At 42.8% G+C, this 22,928-nt stretch overlaps 2 protein-coding genes across 2 annotated transcripts; both read right to left on the reverse strand.

Annotated features, from left to right (window-relative positions):
• Nucleotides 1–3,608: 3,608 nt before the first annotated feature.
• On the reverse strand, nucleotides 3,609–7,929 carry ppiaa (peptidylprolyl isomerase Aa (cyclophilin A)). The gene is made up of 5 exons (XM_030768078.1): nucleotides 7,743–7,929; nucleotides 5,458–5,488; nucleotides 5,196–5,284; nucleotides 4,677–4,849; nucleotides 3,609–4,085 (listed from the first exon to the last, which is right to left on the reverse strand). Exons 1-5 carry the CDS (start codon nucleotides 7,809–7,811, stop codon nucleotides 3,953–3,955), a joined length of 495 nt encoding a protein of 164 aa, XP_030623938.1. The 5' UTR covers nucleotides 7,812–7,929; the 3' UTR covers nucleotides 3,609–3,952.
• Nucleotides 7,930–11,820: 3,891 nt separating this feature from the next.
• On the reverse strand, nucleotides 11,821–22,671 carry LOC115805445 (zinc finger MIZ domain-containing protein 2-like). Its single transcript, XM_030766031.1, has 14 exons — nucleotides 22,522–22,671; nucleotides 22,225–22,391; nucleotides 21,731–21,896; nucleotides 18,444–18,647; nucleotides 17,451–17,625; nucleotides 16,938–17,082; nucleotides 16,633–16,711; nucleotides 16,204–16,335; nucleotides 15,942–16,047; nucleotides 15,356–15,513; nucleotides 15,028–15,095; nucleotides 14,753–14,821; nucleotides 14,171–14,412; nucleotides 11,821–11,906 (listed from the first exon to the last, which is right to left on the reverse strand). The coding sequence occupies exons 1-14, from the start codon at nucleotides 22,669–22,671 to the stop codon at nucleotides 11,821–11,823; spliced, it is 1,947 nt and encodes a 648-aa protein (XP_030621891.1).
• Nucleotides 22,672–22,928: the final 257 nt, after the last annotated feature.

A 22,928-nucleotide genomic window follows, 5' to 3' on the forward strand; every position in this document is an offset into this window, starting at 1 on the left:
ATGAATGTGTGTGGGCTTTATTAGGGCTTGACATAACACCGAAGCAACACATATAAAAACGGCCTTGCGTTTGACCAGGTAGCCTAAACAGAGAAGGTTACCGCATTTGAGAGAGGACGCACAACGCTTGGAGCGAGCTACAGCGAGCGAAGACGGCTACTTCGACGTTCCAAGCGAATCAAAGCCTATTTGTTGGAGATAAGAGTGTTTACACTCCATACTTTTTAAATCTGAATTTAGCACGTGATGTGGCCGTTTATTTTGTACATGTTGTGTTTAGTTTCACCTGCCTACTGCTTGGACACTAACGTCATTCGATTACCCAAAGAGTTTATTGACTCTCGGCAGGTAAGGATGCAAGGGACACTGATATCGGTGCCTTTACGCACTTGTTTTGCGATATTCGTTTTGGGTTTAAAATAAATCCATTTGACTGATAATGATATATTCATGTTATTGCACAAGTGTAATAGCGATAATTCAGTTAAATACCACACAATTAACTAAATTATTTGATGTCAGAGTAAATGCAAGGTACGAAACACACACTTCCTCAGATAACTCTTAATCTGAATTTTGCAGTTGTCTTTGCAGACCTCTGAAGTTCAGGCGCACAGAGAAACAGTAGACGTTAACGTCCAGAATGCCATGGGGAGACCATCTGGTCGCCGCGCGGCTGTTAGTCAGGTGGGTAAGAGAAAGAACTGTAGTTGTCAGGACTGGCCTAACACACTCGTTAGTGGGCCACTCTTAGTAGACCTCTTACTCTGGGTTTTTTTTTTTTGTAGTGAGTTGTTCATGATTATGTTAGCGTCCATACAGTAGTCTAAGATATTTAGGCTAAATGCAAAAAGGCAACTGATTCTCCATTCAATAAGTAAGTAAGTAAATCTTGAAAAAGGTGCTACTCAGAATCTATATCATGCCGATGTCAAAAAGTTTATCTTAGTTGTGACAAGCTCATTGGTATCCTGCTTTTTTTTTTTTTTTCCAGCAATCCTTATTCACAAATATTCCTGTTCTGAGTTCAATCATTTTCTTTACAGGCAGACGAATGGAGTGTCCCAAAGAAGGCAGAACACAATGCTAATAACAGCAGACAGTTGCCACAACAGTCAAGAAACAAACAGAAAGGTGAGGAGGGGGAGAGAGATATACAGATAGCCAGACAGAGAGAGTGAGAGCGAGCGAGAGAGAGAGAGAATATTTACATGTATTGTTACACTATACTTAAATCTCCACATAATACAGCTGAATTCATACATAAGAAACCTTAGAATCTCACATTAACTCTGTACCGTGATACTGTATCACCATCAAATATTACTAAATGTGCTGAAAAAACAAACAAACAAATAAACAAACAGGTTCTAAAGGACAATAATGCTTAACAGCTTATTGCAATGTCATAGAGGTTTAAAAAGAAAAGTATGCACTCTGACTGCTGTAGGCTGTAAATCTCTTGTCAGATTAATATCAGAACAAACCCTTTGATAGTTTTCACCGTCTGCTGTTTAAAATAAAAGGTCTGAACTTGTCGATTATCCCTTAAACAAAGAATTAGGCCTGAAGACTCCGTGGCCCATTAGCTGCATTGATTGGTCAGTTAACCAGGAAGAAAGGACCAAATTTGGATTCAAGGAACAGAGCCGAGTACTTCTGCTCTAATTTGTCAATAGGAAAAAAATAAATCCAGGGACAAAAAAAAAGTGCATAAATATTAATTTTTGAAGCTTGAAGACTTTTATGTGTGTCACTGTACTCAGTTAACACACTCAGCTGAAAGGGGGTTTGCTCTTACTTTGAATAAGGAGATAACACAGTCTGTGTGTTGTTTACAGTGCCTGAGATGGCTCCGTGCGTGAGATCCAGTGACTGTGAGGAGGGCCTCTGCTGTGCCCGGTATCTGACCGGGAAAAGGTGTCAGAGGGTGCCCGCTCAGGGAGAAACCTGTCTCTTACGCGGACGCTCCAAATCCCGTCGAAACCTGGAACGCTGCGACTGTACGGCCGGCCTCACCTGCCGCTCTCAGCCAGAAAGCCCGCGGGGTCAGGGAACCTGTCAGCCAAAACGACAGAAAAGCCGCAGGACCGCGCGACAGTCTCGCAAGAGTTCGGCCGCCCAGAAACCGTGTCAGCGCAGGGTACAATAAAACGGGAGATGGATTAAGTTTTTTTTTTTTTTTTTACTGAAAGCAAAAGCAAGCACTTGACCTGGATCGGAACAGAATTCTTTACTGAATAGTTCACACCCGTCCCCATCGACTGTAAATTAAATCACTGTATTTCTAAAAAAGTTAACTCAAAAGCCAGGCTTTAATCATATGGATCATATAGGAATGACTGTGGGAGGAGCTTATTCATTTATTCTAGTTTCCTATAGGACTACGCTGGCAAGCCAATGTGTGTATATTTGTAAGTTTTAGTTTAAGATCAAAATAATATTCATAATTGTAATATATATATATATATAACGACAGCATTGATTTAGATTTTCTGACAAGATATCCCAGTATTCTAAGTGATGAGAAGTGTCTCTTATTCCAGGCTCTTTGTTTTTTGTTGTTTGCACAGAGAATAATTTATGGACTAGCCTTCACTTTGACACTCAACCCGTTAAGTTGACAGTACACTGCAGTTGCAGTTTAACTGAAACTTGGCTACTTGTAATACAACATTGCCCTCTACTGAGCACAGTGTGTATAACAACTCTCCACTTTGAGTGGTTATCACCCTCTTGTCTGCCTAGCCTCTCCTAGCATAATCCAAAATCCCATTAGCACAAAATCATGAACAGAATTACCATGTTTGTATAAAATGAAATATTAATAATGAATCGGGCAGGGGGATTTGGCATCAATCCAAGATGAGCGTCTGACCAGAAAAGGAAAGTGTCAAATTCTTTCACAAATTGATTTGAAAGACTAAGAATCCTCTGGGGTCTAAGGGTATATGACATTTCCCCATACCAAGAGAAATGAACAAAGTTTGTATGGTTTATTAACTTGTCTCCCAAGATGACACCCAATGAGAGAAAAATTAGCTGACACCAAATACATTTTTCCCCCTCATCTAAGACATCTACATTAAAAAAAAGCAGCTTTCTGCTGGTATTAAAAAGAGAATAATTTGAGGCGTATGCATGGGATTCTTCTCCATAAAGTGGATCAGAGTTTTAAACTGTGACACATGGCAAACTGTCCCTCGTACTGCGGTCTCCGGAGATAGTGTTACATTCCAAATCAGGCCAACTGTACTCTGGCATCTTACGACTTCACGTCTAAGGTTTCAGTCCGTGAACCACCTGCGCAAGTTAAAGCTTATGTTTCCTCTGTCACACTGTACCAAAATCTAGTCAAGCCTAATGGTGTTCTCTCAGTCAGAAAGGTTAGCCATTCAAAAAGCCAAAATAATGTAGTTGTGTTCAAACATTGCAGGTGTGACTTGAGGCAATAGGTCGCATCCATCGGTCCTTCTGAGCAAGTGAGCTGTGAGAGAGAGAGAGAGAGAGAGAGCAAAACCCAGTGTCAAATGCTTCAAGCAAAAGGCGTTATATGCCCGAGTTTGGTCTAGAGGCGGGGGGAAAAAAAAAACCCAAAAACCAAAACAGGTCGTTGTCCCACTTTTATTTCAGATTTTCATACATTTTTTTTTTTTTTTTCCACTGACAAATTTCTCTTGCCTCATTTGTAAATGAAAAAAAAAAAACAAAACACAAATACCAAAAAGGCAACTTATGTCAAAAAGGGACAGACTAGGGGGGGCCGGAGGGCAGGGGGTGAGGCATGGATGTTAAGTATAAAACAAACTCCATGGACAGGAATGTTGTTTGAAGGTATGGGGGACAGGCCAGAGAAGGGAAAGATGAGCAAGTACAATGGGATGTTAGTGGGGAGGTCTAGAAGATTTTCTGGGGCGTCGGGGGGGGGGGGGGGTTTGCGGAAGGAAGGCATCTACAGCTTGCCGCAGTCGGCGATGACGATCTTGGCTTTGGTCTGGCCGCTGTTGGAGCCGTAGCCCTCCACCGTCTTGATCACATCCAAGCCCTCCACCACCTTACCGAACACGACGTGCTTACCGTCCAACCTGTAGATAGAAGAAGTCAAGCCAAGGTCACCTTGAAGGCTCACCAACTGAAAACCCTACGAGTGGGACCTTCTAGAAGACCAGGACACATTCTAGTGTTGTGTGCTGGGCTCCTTTGAGACCAGTCATTTCAACTATACATCAGAGCCCCTAGTGCTGACTGAGATTATACATTTCAGCCCGCTGTGTGTGTGTGTGTACACTCAGTCAAGAATGCAACTTTTCAATCAATATATCATTTAGACCAGAAGCAGTTCTAATCCATGTCTGTGAAACCTGATTCCGACGCAAGACATTTGGTATGAATTCCAGGAAGCGCAGACGCGTTTTTTTTTTTTCCATTAAATATTTACAAAATAACTCACTGGATTTGACAAGTATATTAGTACACCAAAGACGTCAAGGGTAACTGCAAGAGAAAGCGTTCAGAGGACTACAAACCAAATTATGCATCATTTCATCCACATTAACAGTGCTGGAGTACTCCATTTTCCCCCTTGAGAAAACAAACATTTCTGAACTGCCATCCCACTCCACTCTAAATGTATGGTGAGGATGTTTGTGTACACACACACACAGTCTGTCACTCACCATGAAGTCTGTGCTGTGCAGATGAAGAACTGAGAACCGTTGGTGTTGGGACCAGCGTTGGCCATGGACAGAATGCCGGAACCAGTGTGCTTTAGGGTGAAATTCTCATCCGCAAACTTGTTGCCATAGATGGACTTGCCACCAGTTCCATTGTGGTTTGTGAAGTCACCACCCTAAATGACAGATTTAAAGAAAAAAAAAAACACAAACAAACAAAAAAACCCACATAAATAAAATAAAACATGCACGGTAAATCAAATCATAAACCAGAAAAATTACCCTTTGGAACCTGTGTCTTTGCCATCTCAAACGTGCTTAGGCAATGAGCGCATGAGAAAATTTCAGCTTGACTGAACGGTCAAAGGAAACTTTGACCCTAAACATGCCCCCTCAGTTTTGAGATCTTAATACACACACTATTATAGCATTTAGAAAAACACCCATACACACACACACACACACACACGCTCAGAACCATCTTTGGAGTGCCCATCGTCGGCATGACGAGGTGCCACGGACCTGACACATGAAGCCGGGGATGACGCGGTGGAACGTGGAGCCCTTATAGCCAAAGCCTTTCTCACCAGTGCACAGCTGGAGGAAGTTCTCTGCATGAAAATAAAAGCAAAAAGATATATGACGAATGGCTACAAAACACCAGTGAAAGAATGGGAAAAAAAAAAAAAAAAGAAACAAAGCAATACATTTTTGTTCTTCAGAAAAAAAAAAAAAAAAAAAACCCACAACTGGTAAGAATGAAGGACAAGCTGGACAAACTCACCTGCAGTTTTGGGGACGACATCAGGTCTCAGCTGTTTATAAAGCAAGGGAAGGGGGGGAAGTTAGCATTTAACAAAAAGGTTTGATAACCACAAAATTAAAATGAAATTGTATAATGTATTGATATCCATTCTAGACACTTGGGGGTCAGAATGGGCAGAGGGATGTGTGTGTGGGGGTTGGTGGGGGGCACGATTTACAACTACAGCATGTACAGTATGAGGGACAGGAAGAGAAGGGGGGGGGGCGCCATTAATCAACGCACAGTAAGGGCGAGACGAGAAAAGACGAGTGCGCGCAATGTGCGCGGGCAGCTGCATAGCAGAGGAATGCACACCTGCTTTTTTAGCGTGCGCGCGCTCTATGAGCGCAGCGCTAACATTACGCTAGGAGGATGCACAAGCGTTCAGCTAAGCAGACAGGGTGTGACTGTTGCGTGGTGTCAAATGAGGAAGCAAAATAAATAAAAAAAAAAAAAAAAAAAGTTAGTGAACCGAGAGATTTCTCACAAGGACGTAACGTTTAGGGTACACAGCGATGCACAATGTGTCAAAAACACACGACAGTGCAGATAAGAATTCCAGAACGCATTATTTCACCGTCAGGGATAGGCTATGTCGCGGCCCACGTGCTTGAACTTTGGCTTATAAGTTTTCGTTAATGATTACTGCTTATTTTCCTCGCCGTTATGTTAATCGTCCCGATTTTTAATATTGGCTTAAGTGTTATGATTACGACCGACTTGTCCAGAATTCAATATCATAATTGGTCACTTGAGGATCCATGAGGTTTACTGGACAAACAACAAAAAAAAACGCTTTATATTCCTCGACTTCATAAGATCACCAAATTTATAACAGTAGTAATCTTCTCCACTCTTGCGCGAATTGCACTTTATTAAAAAAAATCATTTAAAATCTTAGCCGCGTCAGTTAGACGTTTCGCATTTACCCATCCCCCTATCTAACCTTATACGACGAGAACTTTCTGGAACATGTTCCATTCATGACCGATGGGCGGGAGGATGCTAATGTTGGCCAAGTTATCGATTCATTCCTCGCAATTCTTTAACGCATTTTTTTGTCAAAATAAAGTACGGGATGCGAATGGTCATACATTTCTATCCCTTGTTAGTTAACTCTAATCGGATTTAAACTCGAGTAGGAAGTCATCTTAGCGAAGCTCGAGCTCCGCAACAAAGAGAAGCGGCCTCTGTGCACCACACCGCATAGCAAATACAACCAAAAATTGACATCTAGATAGCTAGCTGTGGCCAACAAAAGCGTTGGACCAAAAACTGGACCCTAAAAGAATATCAAATTAGTTGTGCGATTATTCTTGCCGGTAGTGCTAAGTAAATTACTTCTTACATCACTTCTAACCGATGCAGTCTCGCTAAGCTTACACAAAGCAGGATAAAGACAGCTACAATACGCTAGCAAACAGCTTCACAATGTTAGACGGTAGGTAAATGTACCATATTGACATAAGAAGCAAAATCGGGTTGTTTGCCGACAATCACTGCTCTAGGGCCAAACTACAACCGTTGAAACCAATGAGTTAGCTAGCTAACCGAACTCGTATTGACTAGGCGAATTAACGGGTAGTTAACCTCATTTGCAGTGCTGCAATCAGTACATAACTTTGGTTATGAAACGACATTTTACTGCACATTTGATGCCGCCCAGTAGCAATGACTGAAAAACTAGATTTCACCATTCGGAATTACACTGGCTGTTCTCCACGCCACGTTGTGCATGACTGAGATTGAGCAAGAAATTAAACTTCAAACCCGATATGGCTACTCCAGAAGAGAAATCTGGAGAGCCGCCAGGTTTGTTCAAGCCGACTTGCCCTTTAGAGCACGGTGTGCCATCTGTGCAGGTGGACCCAAAAAGCACATTTGAACTAGCATGCAAGATGCTTAAATATAAATTATAGATGTGTTTAAAACATAAAATAAAGCAGCCAGTTGTGAGCTTTGTGATGCAGTACGTTACAGTAAAAACGATATTAATTGTAAGTTGAATTTAATTAATTAATCGAATAAACGGTGCACATGTGCACTTAGCGGGTGTACACAGTGAGCCGCAGCTAGCCTCGTGAGACGGAAAAAAGGACTTCGAGCTGTACAAAAGCTTCAGAAGTTGATTGGACAGCCGCAAACCGCGCCACACATCCGGGTGGAAAAATTCTGAAGTTACTTCTGTTTTTTTTCTACCACTTGACTGTCAAGTCATTATATAACTTAAAAGCAAGGTTGCAAAAGTAAGATGGTACACGTACCTCCATGATAACCCTGCCAACGGGCTTGCCGTCTGCAGTGAGATCAAAAAAAACTTTTGGGTTTGCCATAGCTGTAGTTCCAAGGATTACGGACTAAATGATGCCAAAAGTTGGAATGATCGGACCCCCTTTGTCTCGTCGGCACGCCTTGGAAAGATTAGAACGGGAGAAAGGCCGGAGGGTACAGACTGGGACATATAATGGCCAGAGAAGGATGTCTTTAAAACAAATTTATCCAATGAGACCGTTCAGACGTCTTGAGCGACAATTGAATTAGCGAATGAAAGGTCAATTCAGCTTTTACGTCACTACCTCGCCATTCGGCAAAACTAATTTGGAAGGTGTGCCCGTGATTGACATAGCTACTGACCAATTGCATGAAATCTATAGTTCAAGACATTTTGAAACCGACTACTGCTCCTCTAATGTGCAGACTGGACGACAAGAAGAGTGTTTAGAGTTATGCAGACACTGAAGACATTCGGCACTGAGTCGTGTTATTCTCGCTCTGAAATGGCATTTGTTTGTTAGTGTTGTTGTTATCGTCAATTCTGCATCAAAAATAGTAGTATGGATCCATGCGCAGAAGCTTTTAACACAGGGTTATGTGCCCAACACTGAGAGAGTTTTTCATGTACGAACAAGGTGGAAATTATTTCATGAATAATCAATTAGCGATGTTCAATACATTCGTTCATTCGTTTATCAGTCAGTTTACTGGTTTATCAGTTGAATATAGGAGGGAGGGAGACTGGATGAGGGAGAAAAGAACTGCTTGGATCCAGATGAGAAAATTCCACATGATTTTGGCGTTTAGACTACTAAATTGTGATTAGAAGTGAAAATTATGGATCTGATTTATCAGAGGGCCGTGTAGTTAAGTTTTAAAATGTTAACAATCGGTGACGTAGGACTGGTCCCAGTATATGGGCGACAGTAGTTTTACCTACTTTATCAGTTTTTATTCAGAGTAAATGTGTGTATGGCTCAATATCATTCAATCATTTAAATCGTTTACAAGGGTAACCACAAAAATACAAAGGGCTGCCTTAAGGACGTTAACCCAGTGACGCTGAGCATCCATTAGAGACTACGTTTGTATTCTGTATTAAGTATGTAAAGCAAGCCTTCTGTCCCAACGGTCATATGGAACTATATGTTATTGTGTTAGTGCAGTGTTGCGTAAAGTATGGGGGCTGGTGATGGCACATGTCCTAGTTCGCTTTGATGAAACCAAACATGCATGAAACGTCGGCTTGAAGCATGGATTCAAGCAAGATGCGGGCATCTTTAAAATGTGTATTCTATGTGTACCAAGTAAGTATAAAAGACTGTTATTCGTCCCCGGATGTGGTTAGTGAATATTAGTCGATGTTCATTCTGGTTCACCAAGGTTTTGTCTTTTTGGGATGTTACATAGCAGGATATTATAGGATATAGTCAAGACATTTTACTTATTTACTGATTTTACTATTGTGATATGAAAGTTTGGTTCCCGTATTTCAAAGCTGATGGCATTTGAGTTTCAAAACGTAATGAGTAATTAATTACTCATATATATCGTCAGTCCCCAGTTTACAGCTAATTTTGACATTTAAAAAGACGCTTGTGACACCCATTGGATCAAATTTGTTCTGCAGCTCGCATTTAATATGAAATTGGTAACTCGTTAACGTATTTCAATTAGGCCTTGAGCTAACGGGTGGTACATCTAACTGGAAGTTATATTTACCGAAGTTTCAGACACTATATATAGGAAATGGAGCAAAGAGAAGATAGTGAAGGATTTATAGGAGCATTCTTTGCCAACAACCTAACAACTCACCATAATATAAACACTCACAAAAAACCTTGTACATCCACTGAGCGCCAGTACTTAGTCACTGTATGCTGCGGCCTACCACGACTTCTCTAGTATTTCTTTAAGTGATGGGAATTTCTGTTTAATAGTTATGAACTCCGTTCCAAGTCGGAGCTATTCCGAGATACCAAGAAAACAAGGAGACTGATCTGATTTACAGTGATCGTCACCTTACTCATAGAGTTCCTGCAGATCTAGGCTACTGTCGACAACTCGTGACTCTTATGTTCACCAATCAGTTCACATTGGTAGGGCTGGGAGAGAAAGGGGGTTTTCCTGGCCACATTCCACTTTATAATGCAGGTTACAGGGACATCAAAGTGTGTTACCAAGTTGTTACAGACCCAAGATCTATGACATGATAACATCATTGTACAGTTAGCTTACGATACCGTGATACATTATATGGAGTATTTAAATACACACATCGCACATTATTCTCTCTCATTGCCTTAGTGCAGACAAGCAAATCATGTTCTATTGGGAGGGGGTGATTTCAGGTGAAAAGGGATTTCTCCTTTAAGACAAAGCAGCATTCCTTGACTGTTTATGTTTGGGTAACCATAGCGATAACATATTTGACGACGTTGCCGCTGCTGCTAACTAATTGCGAGTCGACGCAATGTTGAGCAGGTTGCGTATGTTAGCTTGCAATGCAGAAAATTACAGCCAAGTTGCATGTAATATTTAATTTTTTTTATTGTTATCATCACTCATAGCACTTTATTTATTTATTTATCTATTTATTTATTTATTTTTACTTTCCCTGCAAGTGCATGCTCCTTATGCAATATTGTCAGTATTAGAAAATTTCAGTCAAGTTGCAAGAATCAGTTGAGATTGGGAGACATGTCATAATGACTCTACACAAATGTTTCTAGATGCAGTAGCATCCACTATCCATGTGAGCTGCACGATAGTCATCGTGCTCCTTTTGAATATAAAACTTCCACTTTATCATCGATCAAGAGGTCTGTTTCATCTTTTACATTTACACAAATAAGCCTCATAGACAGAAGTTTGTTTTTTTTCCTTTCGAGAGAGATACACTAAACTGGGACTACTTCACGCTTTTTGAATTTTCACTGAGAATGCTGAGGGGTTTCATTCTTTTGTTTATACTTTTCAGTTCATAAACAGATGGACCTTAGGTAAACTGAGTGTATACCATAGGGAGAAAAAAAACGATATGAATAAAATGTAAAGGTATAAATATATCGTATTGATTATTGTGAAGTTTAACATTCCTTTATTGTCTCTTTCTACACGCCGAATAGAAATACTGGACTCGTCAATGCCGTCAAACTCAAACATATTCGTGTGGCGACTGGTCTTATATTTCATCGAGATATTACATATCCTCGCCATTTCGGATCTGCATCATCAAAGAGCTAGTCAATATGCTGAAACCTGGAAGTCAGTCGATTTAGAAAACTAACCAATAAAAATACATTTAAAGCTTGGACTAGAGAACCAACTGCTCTGTTTATTTTTCCCAATATCAGTCGTATTCAATTCAACCCTTGTTCACACTGCACATTGATCCACTGACTTGGTTACTTAACACGAAGAGTGAAGTAGTTCAAAGTGATTGCTGATTACTACTGTGTTTCTGTTAAGTATGCTCTGAAATTAAACAAACAAACCAAAAAAAAAAAAAAAAAAGAAGACCAAAACAAAACCTGTTTTGTAAAACCAGTTACTTTATGAACATAGTAACGACACCCACATCCATTAGAAACTGAGGTAAAGTTGTATTTTCTTAGCAGAGTAGGTCTTTCCTGCATATCTTTACCCTGTGTTGTCTCAAAGGTCCTTAAAGAGACATAAAGAGAATATGAAACAATGCATTCAGACCAAAGCAATGTTGAGAGACAGAATAAAAAGGAAACTTTAAATATTCTAGAACCTTAAATATTAAATATTCTAGGCCACTAAAAAAAAAAAAAGTAAACAAATAACAGTACAATATTTGCGAACAGTCATTGTTTTGACTGAGAGAGATGATTCATTTTCTTCGTGAGCTGGGCTGAAAGCAGGAGGCAGTTTCCTTGAATAGAGTATGTGGTTTTTTTCCATAGCCCCACTGGTGATGAGTCACAGTAGATGATACAGCGAGGGAGGAGGAGGAGGAGGAGGAGCAGGAGCAGGAGAGCTGTGTGAAAATGAGCAGAAGGGGGGGCGAAGGATGTAGAGAGGAAAGTTACTCTCGAAAGTTCAGTTCCTCTCAAAGAGGGCAAGGAGGTCAACGCTGCTGCCGCTGTTCGGATCTTCCATAGAGTTGAGAAATGGGAGCAGTTCGTCTGAGTGAGGCAAACCAGGAAGCAACTGAGAGAGAGAGTGAGAGAGAGAGAGACAGAGAAAGAGCGCGCGAGAGAGAGAGAGAGAAAGAGAGGGAGAGATAAAAGAGAGAGAGAGAGAAAGAGAGGGAGAGATAAAAGAGAGGGAGGGAGAGAGAGAGAGCACGCGTCCGCGCGAGAGAGAGAGAGAGAGAGCGAGAGAGAAAGAGAGAGAGAGAAAGAGAGGGAGAGATAAAAGAGAGGGAGGGTGAGAGAGAGAGAGAGAGAGAGAGAGGGAGAGATAAAAGAGAGGGAGGGTGAAAGAGCGCGCGAGAGAGAGAGAGAGAGAGAGAAAGAGAGGGAGAGATAAAAGAGAGGGAGGGAGAGAGAGAGAGAGAGAGCACGCGTCCGCGCGCGCGAGAGAGAGAGAGAGAGAGAGAGAGAGAGAGAGAGAGAGAGAGAGTTACTGGGGTGGTGGAACAGGGAACATTTCAGATAAATTACCCGTGCTCAAAAAAGACAGACGCACTAAAAGCACTCAACAGTTCAGAGAGAGAAGGAACAAGGGATGAGGCTCAGTGACTCAACCCATTACATTTCCCCGGCCAAACACTGTCACCTTCTCATCCATCAAACATCATCTCAATCCATACTGTTATATATGATCCAGTCTTTCTATTCTCTGTTCTTCCCAGTTTTTCATTCATGCTCTTGAACGTTTGTCTGCAAGACTACATCGGTTCGGAGGTGCATTCATTTCTATCTTTAAGAAAGCTCAGAAATGAGGGAGCTTGTCTAACAATGAGCCACGGATGTAAAGAAAGCCCAGGGTTACAGCGGATTCTGCCTGAAAGCTTCCTTGTATTGATATAACTTTAAACTGCAGACGCTCCCTTATACAGAGGGTAGATTGACAGCCCTTAGAACCAATAGGGTTTATTTCTGTGCGTGTGAGGTGTGCACAAAGGAAGTCCTCAGGTAACAAAGAAATCCTCCTTCAGGCAAAATCGCTCTTTGAGGAATTTACACAGGATAGTTTTAAAAACTCCATACCAGATAGGCTTAGTAGTCATCGATCGCGAACAGGAAACAACAATCAAAGCTGATTGGCTAATAAGGAGGGGTCAATATCTCCACTTACGGGAAGGGTAGAGTTGGACGCCTCGGACCCTGATGGACTCGGGAGATCCGAGCGCGTTGGGTTATGTAGCCTGGGTTTTTCAGAGGGACCTGGAGTCAGTCGGGACTCTCCTGATCCATCGCGGTTCAAGCGGGTGGATAGGCCCTGATGGTGCAGCAAAGCATTGTGGGATTCTACATGGCTAGGATGCCTCATCTCGAAAGAAAATGGACAGAAATGAGCAGTTACCCCCACAGCTACAACTGATACTGATTCAATCATTTTGATTAAATAATTAGTCTTGCTGTGCAGTTGGATGCGACAGAGGAGACGTCGTAGGACCAGTGAAGTCACCATTGGTTCTACGGTGTCTTCCACGGTTGGAGACGCGAGACGTTACTCCACAGTTGCCGTTACTGATTGAATCATATTGATTACAAATAATTCGTCTCGTTGCGTAATCTGATGCAACGATAGAAGACACCTTAGAACCAGTGAGGTAATGACCGGAGGATTCGACCCATACCGGTAGAGAGAGGGAGTGCCTCCTTAGTTTGTTAGGGGGGACTGGGTCGCCGGAGGGTTCGGATTGGTAGGATGAGCAGGTTGTCACGGAGGAAAATTCTCTTTTCACTGTTGTTCCAGGGTTGTTAGGGAACTCTGAAAGTGAAAGCCGACTAACTTTACCCAACGGAGAAAAGAGGAAAAAGGATATGCAGTCACATAGCAGGTAACACTACCATCTATTGGCATTTACACAAGAGAGACCCTTTCAAACACACACACACACACACACACACACAGTATAAATGAGATGTTCAGTGTATGTGTGTTTAGTTCTTGGCAGGAGCAGGAGGCTCAAGGAGCCAGACTCACACGGAGCTGAACCCCACAACCTCCTCTCTCTCTCTCTCTCTCTCTCTGGGTCTATTTTTAAACCTACATTTATATGACCTCACCACCTACCTGAGGAGCTCTCTGTCTTCTGTCAACAGTATAAATATAACATTTAACAGCCCCCCCCCCCCGCGCCCCATTCCTGGCCTACACTATTTCATATATTACTTTAGAGCATTAAAATAATCTCTGGTTTGAGTTTGTGTTGAAAATGATATCCCTTCTTTCTTTCTTTCTTTCTTTCTTTCTTTCTTTCTTTTCCACTTTGTACCTGCCACAAATTCTGCTTTGCTGATGTTACCCCCTGCTGGCAGGGAAGAGTATGGCGGGAGGGCGGGGCCGAGTGATGCAATCATCTCCATGACGCTGGGTGGGATCATGTGACCGGGGCTTAGGGTGCGGCAGCGTTTAAATGTAGGTCCCTCTGCTTCGTCTTTAATGTGTAGATCCGGTTTAATGGGCTGTGGTTTCCAGTAACAGCCAGCCTCTATGCTGATTTCTTCATAGTCAGAACTGTACAAAACAGAGAGGGGGGGGGGAGAAAGTTTAAGAGCTTGGCGTACTACACAAAACATGAACATTAATAATTTTTTCAAATTTCAGTCAATGTTAGTCTATGAGACTACACATTCCAGATACATAATGGAGCTTCAAAATCATCTGAATAATGTCACTATACCCCTTAATCTAATTTATTCTGACCCATTTCTTCATAATCTATCATTATTTATAGACACAATTTAGAGAAAGAGAGTAGATAGCAATGATTATAATTGGATGATAGAGCATCAGTCTTGAATTAAATGAGCCCAAAGAAGTATTTTATTATATCCTCAGTGAAGAAAAATCTTACTTTTGGAGGTAGACGACAATGGCTAAAATGTACTGATCCACTTCAAGTTGTTCAATTGAGGTTGTTTTACTGGGGGGAAAAAAAGGAAAGGTCAAAGATGAACGTCGAAAGTTCACGTACAAAATGTACTCCGTCTCGTGCACATAAACTGCCATACACAAAAGGTCTTACAGATCTCAGTCCACCTCAGTTTCGATAATGCACTGCAGTTTATGGAGCTATGCTTGTTTATGGAAACACGCTCCGTCAGAAAGGCAAGCTGGAGAGAAACTTACTTGCAAACAGGACAACGCCAAGTTTCTCTCTCACAGTTCAACTGAAGGTAAGATTCAAGATCAAAACACTAGAGAGAGCGATAGAGACAGAGAGAGAGAGAGAAAGAGGGAGAAAGATTGATGTAGGATGTGCTTTATAAATTCCCCAAAGAACCTTTGTATTCATGTATATAACATCTATTTTGAATATCCCGGCAGTATTTGCATATTGTACGGTAAGGTTTACTGTCCGTGACAGTAGACTGTGGATCTGGTGAGTCACTGTTGAATAAAGCTCCAGTATCAGTTCCGATAGCGCGATGACCTTTGCACTCTTTCCATAGCTGACCTGGATGTGGCGGCAGTCAAGGCCCCGTGCTGGAATCTGGATTGGCTGATACGTAATGGGACACTGAAGAGACACCTTCACTGCTGTCTGCTTCACGCCGTCTTCACCACTCAGCCCCTGGGCTCCTGAGACGGCCTCAATGTTGAAATTCATCTTTACTGAGGCAGTGTGTGTGTGTGAGAGAGAGAGAGAGAGAGAGAGAGAGAGATAGAGAGAGAGAGAGAGAGAGACAGAGACAGAGAGAGAGACAGAGACAGAGACAGAAACAGAGACATTCAGAATTACTGAAGTGGCATATGGTCTACACCACTGGGTGATTGAACTCAATTTTACTTCAGTATAATTACCTGTGCTCATATCCACTCCCATTCCAACCATTCCGTTATTTCAGGTATTTAATTTAGGTATTAATTCAACACCCGGAGTCTGATATTGACACAGTGTTTCTGACAGTGGCCTTAACATGTTATAGATCCAGCTGATCTATTACCGATCAAACTGATTACTTACAGGAGATAATTATTTTTGGTGCGACACACTGAGTCATTCTTTATAGGGTGAGTGATGTTATTGATCAGTGGTTTACTTTTAGTCATGCAGTGATCAACTGGTAGCAGTTTCCCCTTCATTAGACCCTGAAGAACGCTCTGCAGAGATGGTCTGTGGACCAACTGCAGGACAAACAGGTGAGACTGGAGAGAGAGAGAGAGAGAGAGAGAGAGAGAGAGAGAGACTAATCAAGTCCTTTCAATGAAAACACAGCTCTCATGCTTAGTAGATGACAATTTAGGCCTGTTTCACACACACACACACACACACACGCAGCACGAGCAGTGTACAGTACTTACACAGCAGCAGGCAGAGACAAAGATCTGAATGATGTTGTGTCCTGGCTGACACAGATGCTTGAGGTGAAAGGGTTTATGGGATGTCCATTTGTCATCTTGTGGAATGGAGAGGGGTGTGGCATTCACACTGACCTGTGCACGCACGCACGCACGCACGCACGCACACACACACACACACACACAATCACAAATTAATACATTCTAAAACACACACACACATAATCAAAAACTCACATTAATTCAGTCAAAAACATACACACAAATACACACACACACACACATACTCAACAAAATATACATACACAGAGGTGCACACCACAAACACACATGCACGCACACACACTTATATAATCACAAACTCACATTAATACACTCCAACAGACACATACAAATGCGCGCGCGCACACACACACACGCACACACACACACCTGTATTGTGGCTGGCCAGTTAGTGTTCATCTGTCGGTCTTCGTGGTGGAAGCACTTAAACTGCAGGTCCAGGTCGGGTCTAATGCAGAGGGATTTAACAGACACTATCACAAACTTTTTACACACAGAAAAGACCAAGTGAAGCTTGAGAGATAGATAGATACATAGCTAGACAGACAGACAGACAGACAGACAGACAGACAGTCTGTGTGTGTGCCTGTGTGTGTGTGTGTGTGTGTGTGAGAGAGAGAGAGAGAGAGAGAGAGAGAGAGGGAAAGAGAGATCCTATGGTATATGAGACAAACCTGGTTTGGAGTGTTTTATAGAGGGAGTGCTGGAGTAGGAAGCCATGTTTACTGATCGTTAGGTTGTGTTCCAAACGGAAAGGTTCCATTATCACCCCGTTGCGCACGGGAAAGGTCAGCCGCAGGTCATCGCCGCCATGGTTACCTTTACATTATCAGCGCATGATTAGTGTTGGTCATAACAGGGTATTAAGAGGTCACCGGAGTGTAGATCGGGGGCAGACAAAAGCATCTCTGATCTAGAGATCAAAATCACCTTTTCCCTCTTTTCAACCTCCTTTCTTTCACAGGACTAGTGAGACAGACGAAAATCAAACACTCTAACAGGTCAGTGACTGACGAGTTACCACTGCAGTATCAGGGAATTACATAGCAGCATCAGCTGTCATCTGTCTATTCATTTTACCGGACGGTTTATTGTAGAAGTGAAGCCGATCAAGCTAACTGCTATATAGAGCTCATCTGTGGGGTCACTGTTTGGTCTGAGCACATTTTGTCATTCCGTGGTATTACCTGTAGGGGGCGCAGTTTGCAAACTGTTGATGTTTGGTTTGACATCTGGCACAAAAGGCAGTTTGACTGGATGACTGGGGGAGAAGTACGTTGTCACGAAGTTTCCAGGAGGTATGGGAGTGATGGGGTTGCCTGGCAACAGAGAATTAGAGTAGCCAGGCGATGGCCTGCCAGGCTGAGAGGGCAGGAGTAGGTGAGACAGAGAAAAAGACAGACAGAGACGGAGATTTGGTCAGAACTGTGTGCCTGTGCGTATAGACAATATCTGACTGAATGTATATCTTGCATTGTTCTCTTACCCCATTGGCTGAGCCCTGGCTGTGTGTACCATAGAGATGTCCTGCACTCCCTACATTCAGCAAGATGTCGGCCTGTCCGTTACAGTGTTGGCCATCCTAACACGCACATGCGCACGCACACACACACACACACACACACACACACACACACACACACACACACACACACACACACACACACACCCCCCAACTATCAAACTAATGTTTCATAATAATCTTTACTAAACTTCACAGCTCTGAGTAATGTACATTCCAAGGCTCTTCTGAAGTTCAAAATATTCATTATCTTCACTATGTAAAGTCATAATTAACTGACATAACAGAAACTGACCCTGCTCTGACCCTACTAATAAACAGTTCTCTATAACTAATAGGCCGATCGTTTGAGACTTAATCATACCTGACTGAACTCCCTTGGCGTGTAAGGATAGGGTCTCAGGTTGGCTTGTTCCGACTGGGCAGATATTTGAAATCCTTGGTAAGAGGAATGGCTGTTAGCTTGTTGAGGTCTAAGGGGAAAATACTGTTGGCCGTGTCTAAGGTAAGGATCCGGATTTGGGCCATATGAATCAGCGCCATACCCCTGTTAAGGAGTGAGAGAGAGAGAGAGAGAGAGAGAGAGAGAATATGCATAACGGATGTTTTTTTTTTCGAAATGTGTAACTTCCGTTAGCATTACACAGGGGTTTATTACCTCGCTGAATGAATCATATGACCTCTTGACACCCTGCTGATGTCTGGGAGGTCGTTGCAGCCCTGGGAGCTTGGTTAACCTTTGACCCTGAGGGGAGTACATGGCCTCTGCGGATGGTTCCATTCCAAACGGAGGCACATCGAGAGGATACCCTAAATCTGAGTGATGCACAAACTGTGTGCTGTACGGTCCAGCCCCGCTGACCTGAAACGCACGTTTACATAAAAAAGAAAAAAATAGAGCAGGTTTCATTTAAACCACTAGTAGGCATTTGGAGAATGTCAGAATGCAACACATACGCTTTACCGTGTGTCCTCTTCTTCTAAAGCTACGCAAATACTAACAAGACTGAAGTTATTAAGCGTATCAAACAGCCATCACATGAATGCCTCACAGAAATGTCTTCGTGGTGTCTCTGATGTACTCAGTTGCTGTATTCTCCTACTCTTATTTTTTAAATCCCCTATTTTGCTCTATTCTACTCCTTAGTGTCTTACTCTTTATTTATTGAAATCCCTTACTGTACTCTTATTCTTACGACTAGTGTGCTCTTATTGCTGAGTTGACCTGTTTCTCTCGTCTCACATATTTCATTGTACCGTTGACCCTGCGTTAACCTACATATGACAAATAAAGTCTTAAACTTAAACTTAAACTACTGCACTCATCAGCTAAACACTGATGTGAAGCAGTTCCTCTGGTCACCAGTAGGGGGTGGTATTGGTATTTGCTACGGTTGAAGTCTAACTCAAAATTTTATATCGCTGTCTCATCAGTAAGGTCAGTGACTTTATGACACAGAGGCCCTCGCGCTGAACTCGTGAAGGAAATATGGGTGTGGGTGAGCACGGCTGCACTGGAACACGCTTAGCAAAGCAATAGCTTCGTCGTCATCTGTCCTCATCAGACTCATCAGTGTTGCGGTTTGCCTCATTCGCTCAGAAACAATCCCCAGACACATGTAAACTCATTCTCAAAACGGCGTCTCAAAACCTCACGCCGTTAATACGGTTGGCTATGCCGCCATCTGATTTCTCGATGTGTTCACACAAATGCACATGCTAACGCGCATGTTGAAAAACACGAAACACAACTTCTTGTTGCGTAGGGGCCGTTCTTCTTTGACCATAACGCAGCGGTCAAAAATAGCCTGTTCTTTTGTCCGTTGGCTGTGTAAATTTTCTCACTCAACGACACAGTCTGTGTCATAAATGTCTGTGGCATAAATCATTGCGCGATGGAACTGGAAACCAGTGACGCGCCACACGCGCTCGTACGGGGGAGGCAGGATTCCACCCGAACAAAGTCAGACGACGCTACAAGAACATCGTAGTTCGCTGAGTGACCAGCGGATGTGCCGGGGATCTTGCATGGGGCTAACATAACAATGTGTGTTGGAAAATCAGACCGTGGTAGAATGCACCCTGTTCCAACCGCTGGACCCTCCAACACAGTCTGTCTTCTTGATTTCTTTAGGAGGAGGGGTTTATAATACTCTCGTTCCTCAGAATGACAGAGGAGCGGTGAGTCCTAGCTTGCTTCACGACGTTATGATTTGGGACAGCGTCAGGTTTCACCACTCCAGTCTTGTCAGGAAATGGCTTGTTCACCACCAGCAAATGTCAATGGAGTTCCTACTACCGGTGCTTTCCCTCAACCCAGCTGGGGAATTCTTCTCAGTGTGGGAGTGGAAGGTGTCCAGTCACCAGCTCTGTGTTCAGATGTCTTTTCTGGAGGCATTTGGACGCATGCTGGTTGTGAGGACGCCATGGTCGAGACTTGTCAGGGGTGGTTGCAGCGTGCAAGAACATTGTTCCATGTGGGCCTTGGAAGGCAACGCATCGGCTGTGACGTGGGTGAAGCGTCGTGGTCTAACAGAGAAGAAGACAGTGGATGACCAATCAGACGCTAGGGGCCCAGTGGTCATTTCAGTGTTCCGTAGTGCAGAGGATTCTCGTCACTACCTTTTGAGTGCTTTTGTTTGTTTTGTTTTTTTAATGTAACTATGGTGACATTACGTTTCACAAACGACAGTGAATCATTTTGCTTTCAGTACACCATTTTGTGGCCTTTCATGAATAACATGTTCTGGAATGACAGTCAAAAACATCCTTATACTTATCCTTATCCTATAGCCTGGTTTGCCTTTTGGTATAGCCTATGTGGTATAACATTGTGAGAAATGCGGTTACAGTTTTGGAAATAGGGCTTTGAGTTTTAGGAATGAGGGGAAAAACGCATAACTGAGAAATCCTTTGCGCTGTCGAGATGCTCTGCAATTCTATGAGAGATTCCCCCTGCCAAGGAATATGAAATATACCCACCAGAGTTACAACCTGACTTAGTCGAAACAGGAAAGATTGAATGAGTAAGTCTGTCGGGGAAACAATTAATGAGAGAATGAGTGTGTTTGTGAGTGTAGACAGTGAGTGATTTGTTGGGTGACTGACTGAAACAGTGGGCGAGTCTCGAAACCAAGTGAGTGGTCTTGCTCCCTGCAGACAACAGAGGCAGCATTTTAACTGAAATGGAACCTTCGAAGACGGCTTATTGAAATGCTCTAGTCAGACAGCGATTACATCACCAAATCCTTCCCGCCCCCTTGCATGCAACTGGTCTTTACTCCTCTCAGCACATTACAAAGTATAATAGCCATGGAACTTGTTCTTATCATTTTCAATGGCAGTTGTAGGAGCTTTAATGAATCCCTATAATTCTAGCTGTAATGCAAGACTACCCCACATAGCTGGGATGGTTAGCTACAGTCACCCAGCTAATGAGTTTTGCAAAAGGATCGTAATAACCTAGTGCTAGCTAGCTAAGCTAACAAGTTAGTTAGCTGGCGGTTTGATGACTATAGACATGACTAAAATCATAAATAAAATACCATCTGTACACTTGAATGACAAAAAGAATAAACAAAAGGTCTTACGTTGGATGAAATAGCTTATATTTGAAGATGACGCCCGTTGTGTGCCTCACTGCCTCCATCTGCCATTTTGAACGAATAATTTCAAAAGCTCATTATTGGACTGGATTTTGGCAGTCCAAATAATGCCTTGAAATCTGGCCAAAATGAGATACCTTAGTAGGCAGCATATTTGAGGTTCCTAAGAATGGGGACGGCCTTTGTGTTGGTGGTGCCCATTTGATGATTTAATATGATGCCAATGTTGGTACGTCACTAGATTTTGAGACACACCCAGTGAGTTTTTGAGTGTGTGAACATGTAAGGGAATGAGTGTGTGAGTGACCTCACAAGTGAGCAAGCCCCTCTTTCCTGTTACCTGTCCGGTAATTTCTTGGGTCTGGTGCTCCTGTATGGCGACAGTTGCCGTGGCAGTGGCTGTTGCCATGGCAGCAGCTACAGCGGCAGGAGCCTGAGCGATGTCAGCTGAAGGCACAACCTCAGAACTCCCTCTGTTTCTATAGTAACTGCGCAGGAAACCGTTACTTGTGAGTAGTGATCGGGAGAGTTGATACAGGAGTTAAAACACAGGAAAAGAACCTGAGCTTCAAGTACTCCAAACGCTCAGCTCAAAAATTCATCAGAATTCAACAGAATTCATCCAGAACTACACCCCTTCCCCAGACCCAACTCTACTTTACTATCCTTAGAAAATCTCTTGTTCAAAGACACTTTTAAGGGCGCGTTGGATTTTTCAGATTCATAAATACACGAATAGTGAAATTGATTATTTTGGGATGTCATACAGATTAGATTTCATACTTGGGAAGCCTATTATAAATCTGTATTGATTCAATATTGATAAGACCTCACCTGTTCCTGTGTCTTGCTCTTCCTTGTCCATACACGCCCTGCTGCGTGTATGTTTTACATGGATCAGGCAAAGCCATTGGCTGCTCAAAGCCAGAACCCCCGCCGCTTGGCATCATGGGATATCCATCAGAATAATCCCACTGGCCAGTGGACAAGCCTCCGAAATCCTGTAAGAACAAAAAAAAAAAGAAGAGGAGACCCGTTGGACAAAAGTTTTCTTTCTACTTGCTTCCACGTGAAATCTGATTTGTGGAGAAACTCTAGGTTGACAAACGGTAATGATCCTGATGTACTTACCTGACTGGGTGAAGGGTCGGCCCACGCTGTTGTTACCAAGGACTGAGTCCCTGTTGGCTGATTGGATGGCTGTTGCCAGGACGCTGGGTCATAAAGGGACGGGGCTCCATCACTGCCAGTGGAACAGTTTGCAGATGCATGAGCGTTCATCACACACCGTTTCTAAGGGTTCTTCCTTTCTTTTGTTCTCTCTCTCTCTTTCACTCTCTTTCTCTCTCTCTTTCACTCTCTCTCTCTCTCTCTCTCTCTCTCTCTCTCTCCACTTCCTCTCCAAATACCACTGTCCACCTCAAACTTCCTGTCCCACCCTGAGAACAGGAAGTCAATCACCTCAGAGAGGACAACTACAAAGGACAACTACAACATCCCACCGTCTGCATTATTAACCTAGTATTTCATTCTACACT

This window comes from Chanos chanos, chromosome 1, assembly GCF_902362185.1.
Source record: "Chanos chanos chromosome 1, fChaCha1.1, whole genome shotgun sequence".
In the NCBI taxonomy this organism is placed as follows: Eukaryota; Metazoa; Chordata; class Actinopteri; order Gonorynchiformes; family Chanidae; genus Chanos; species Chanos chanos.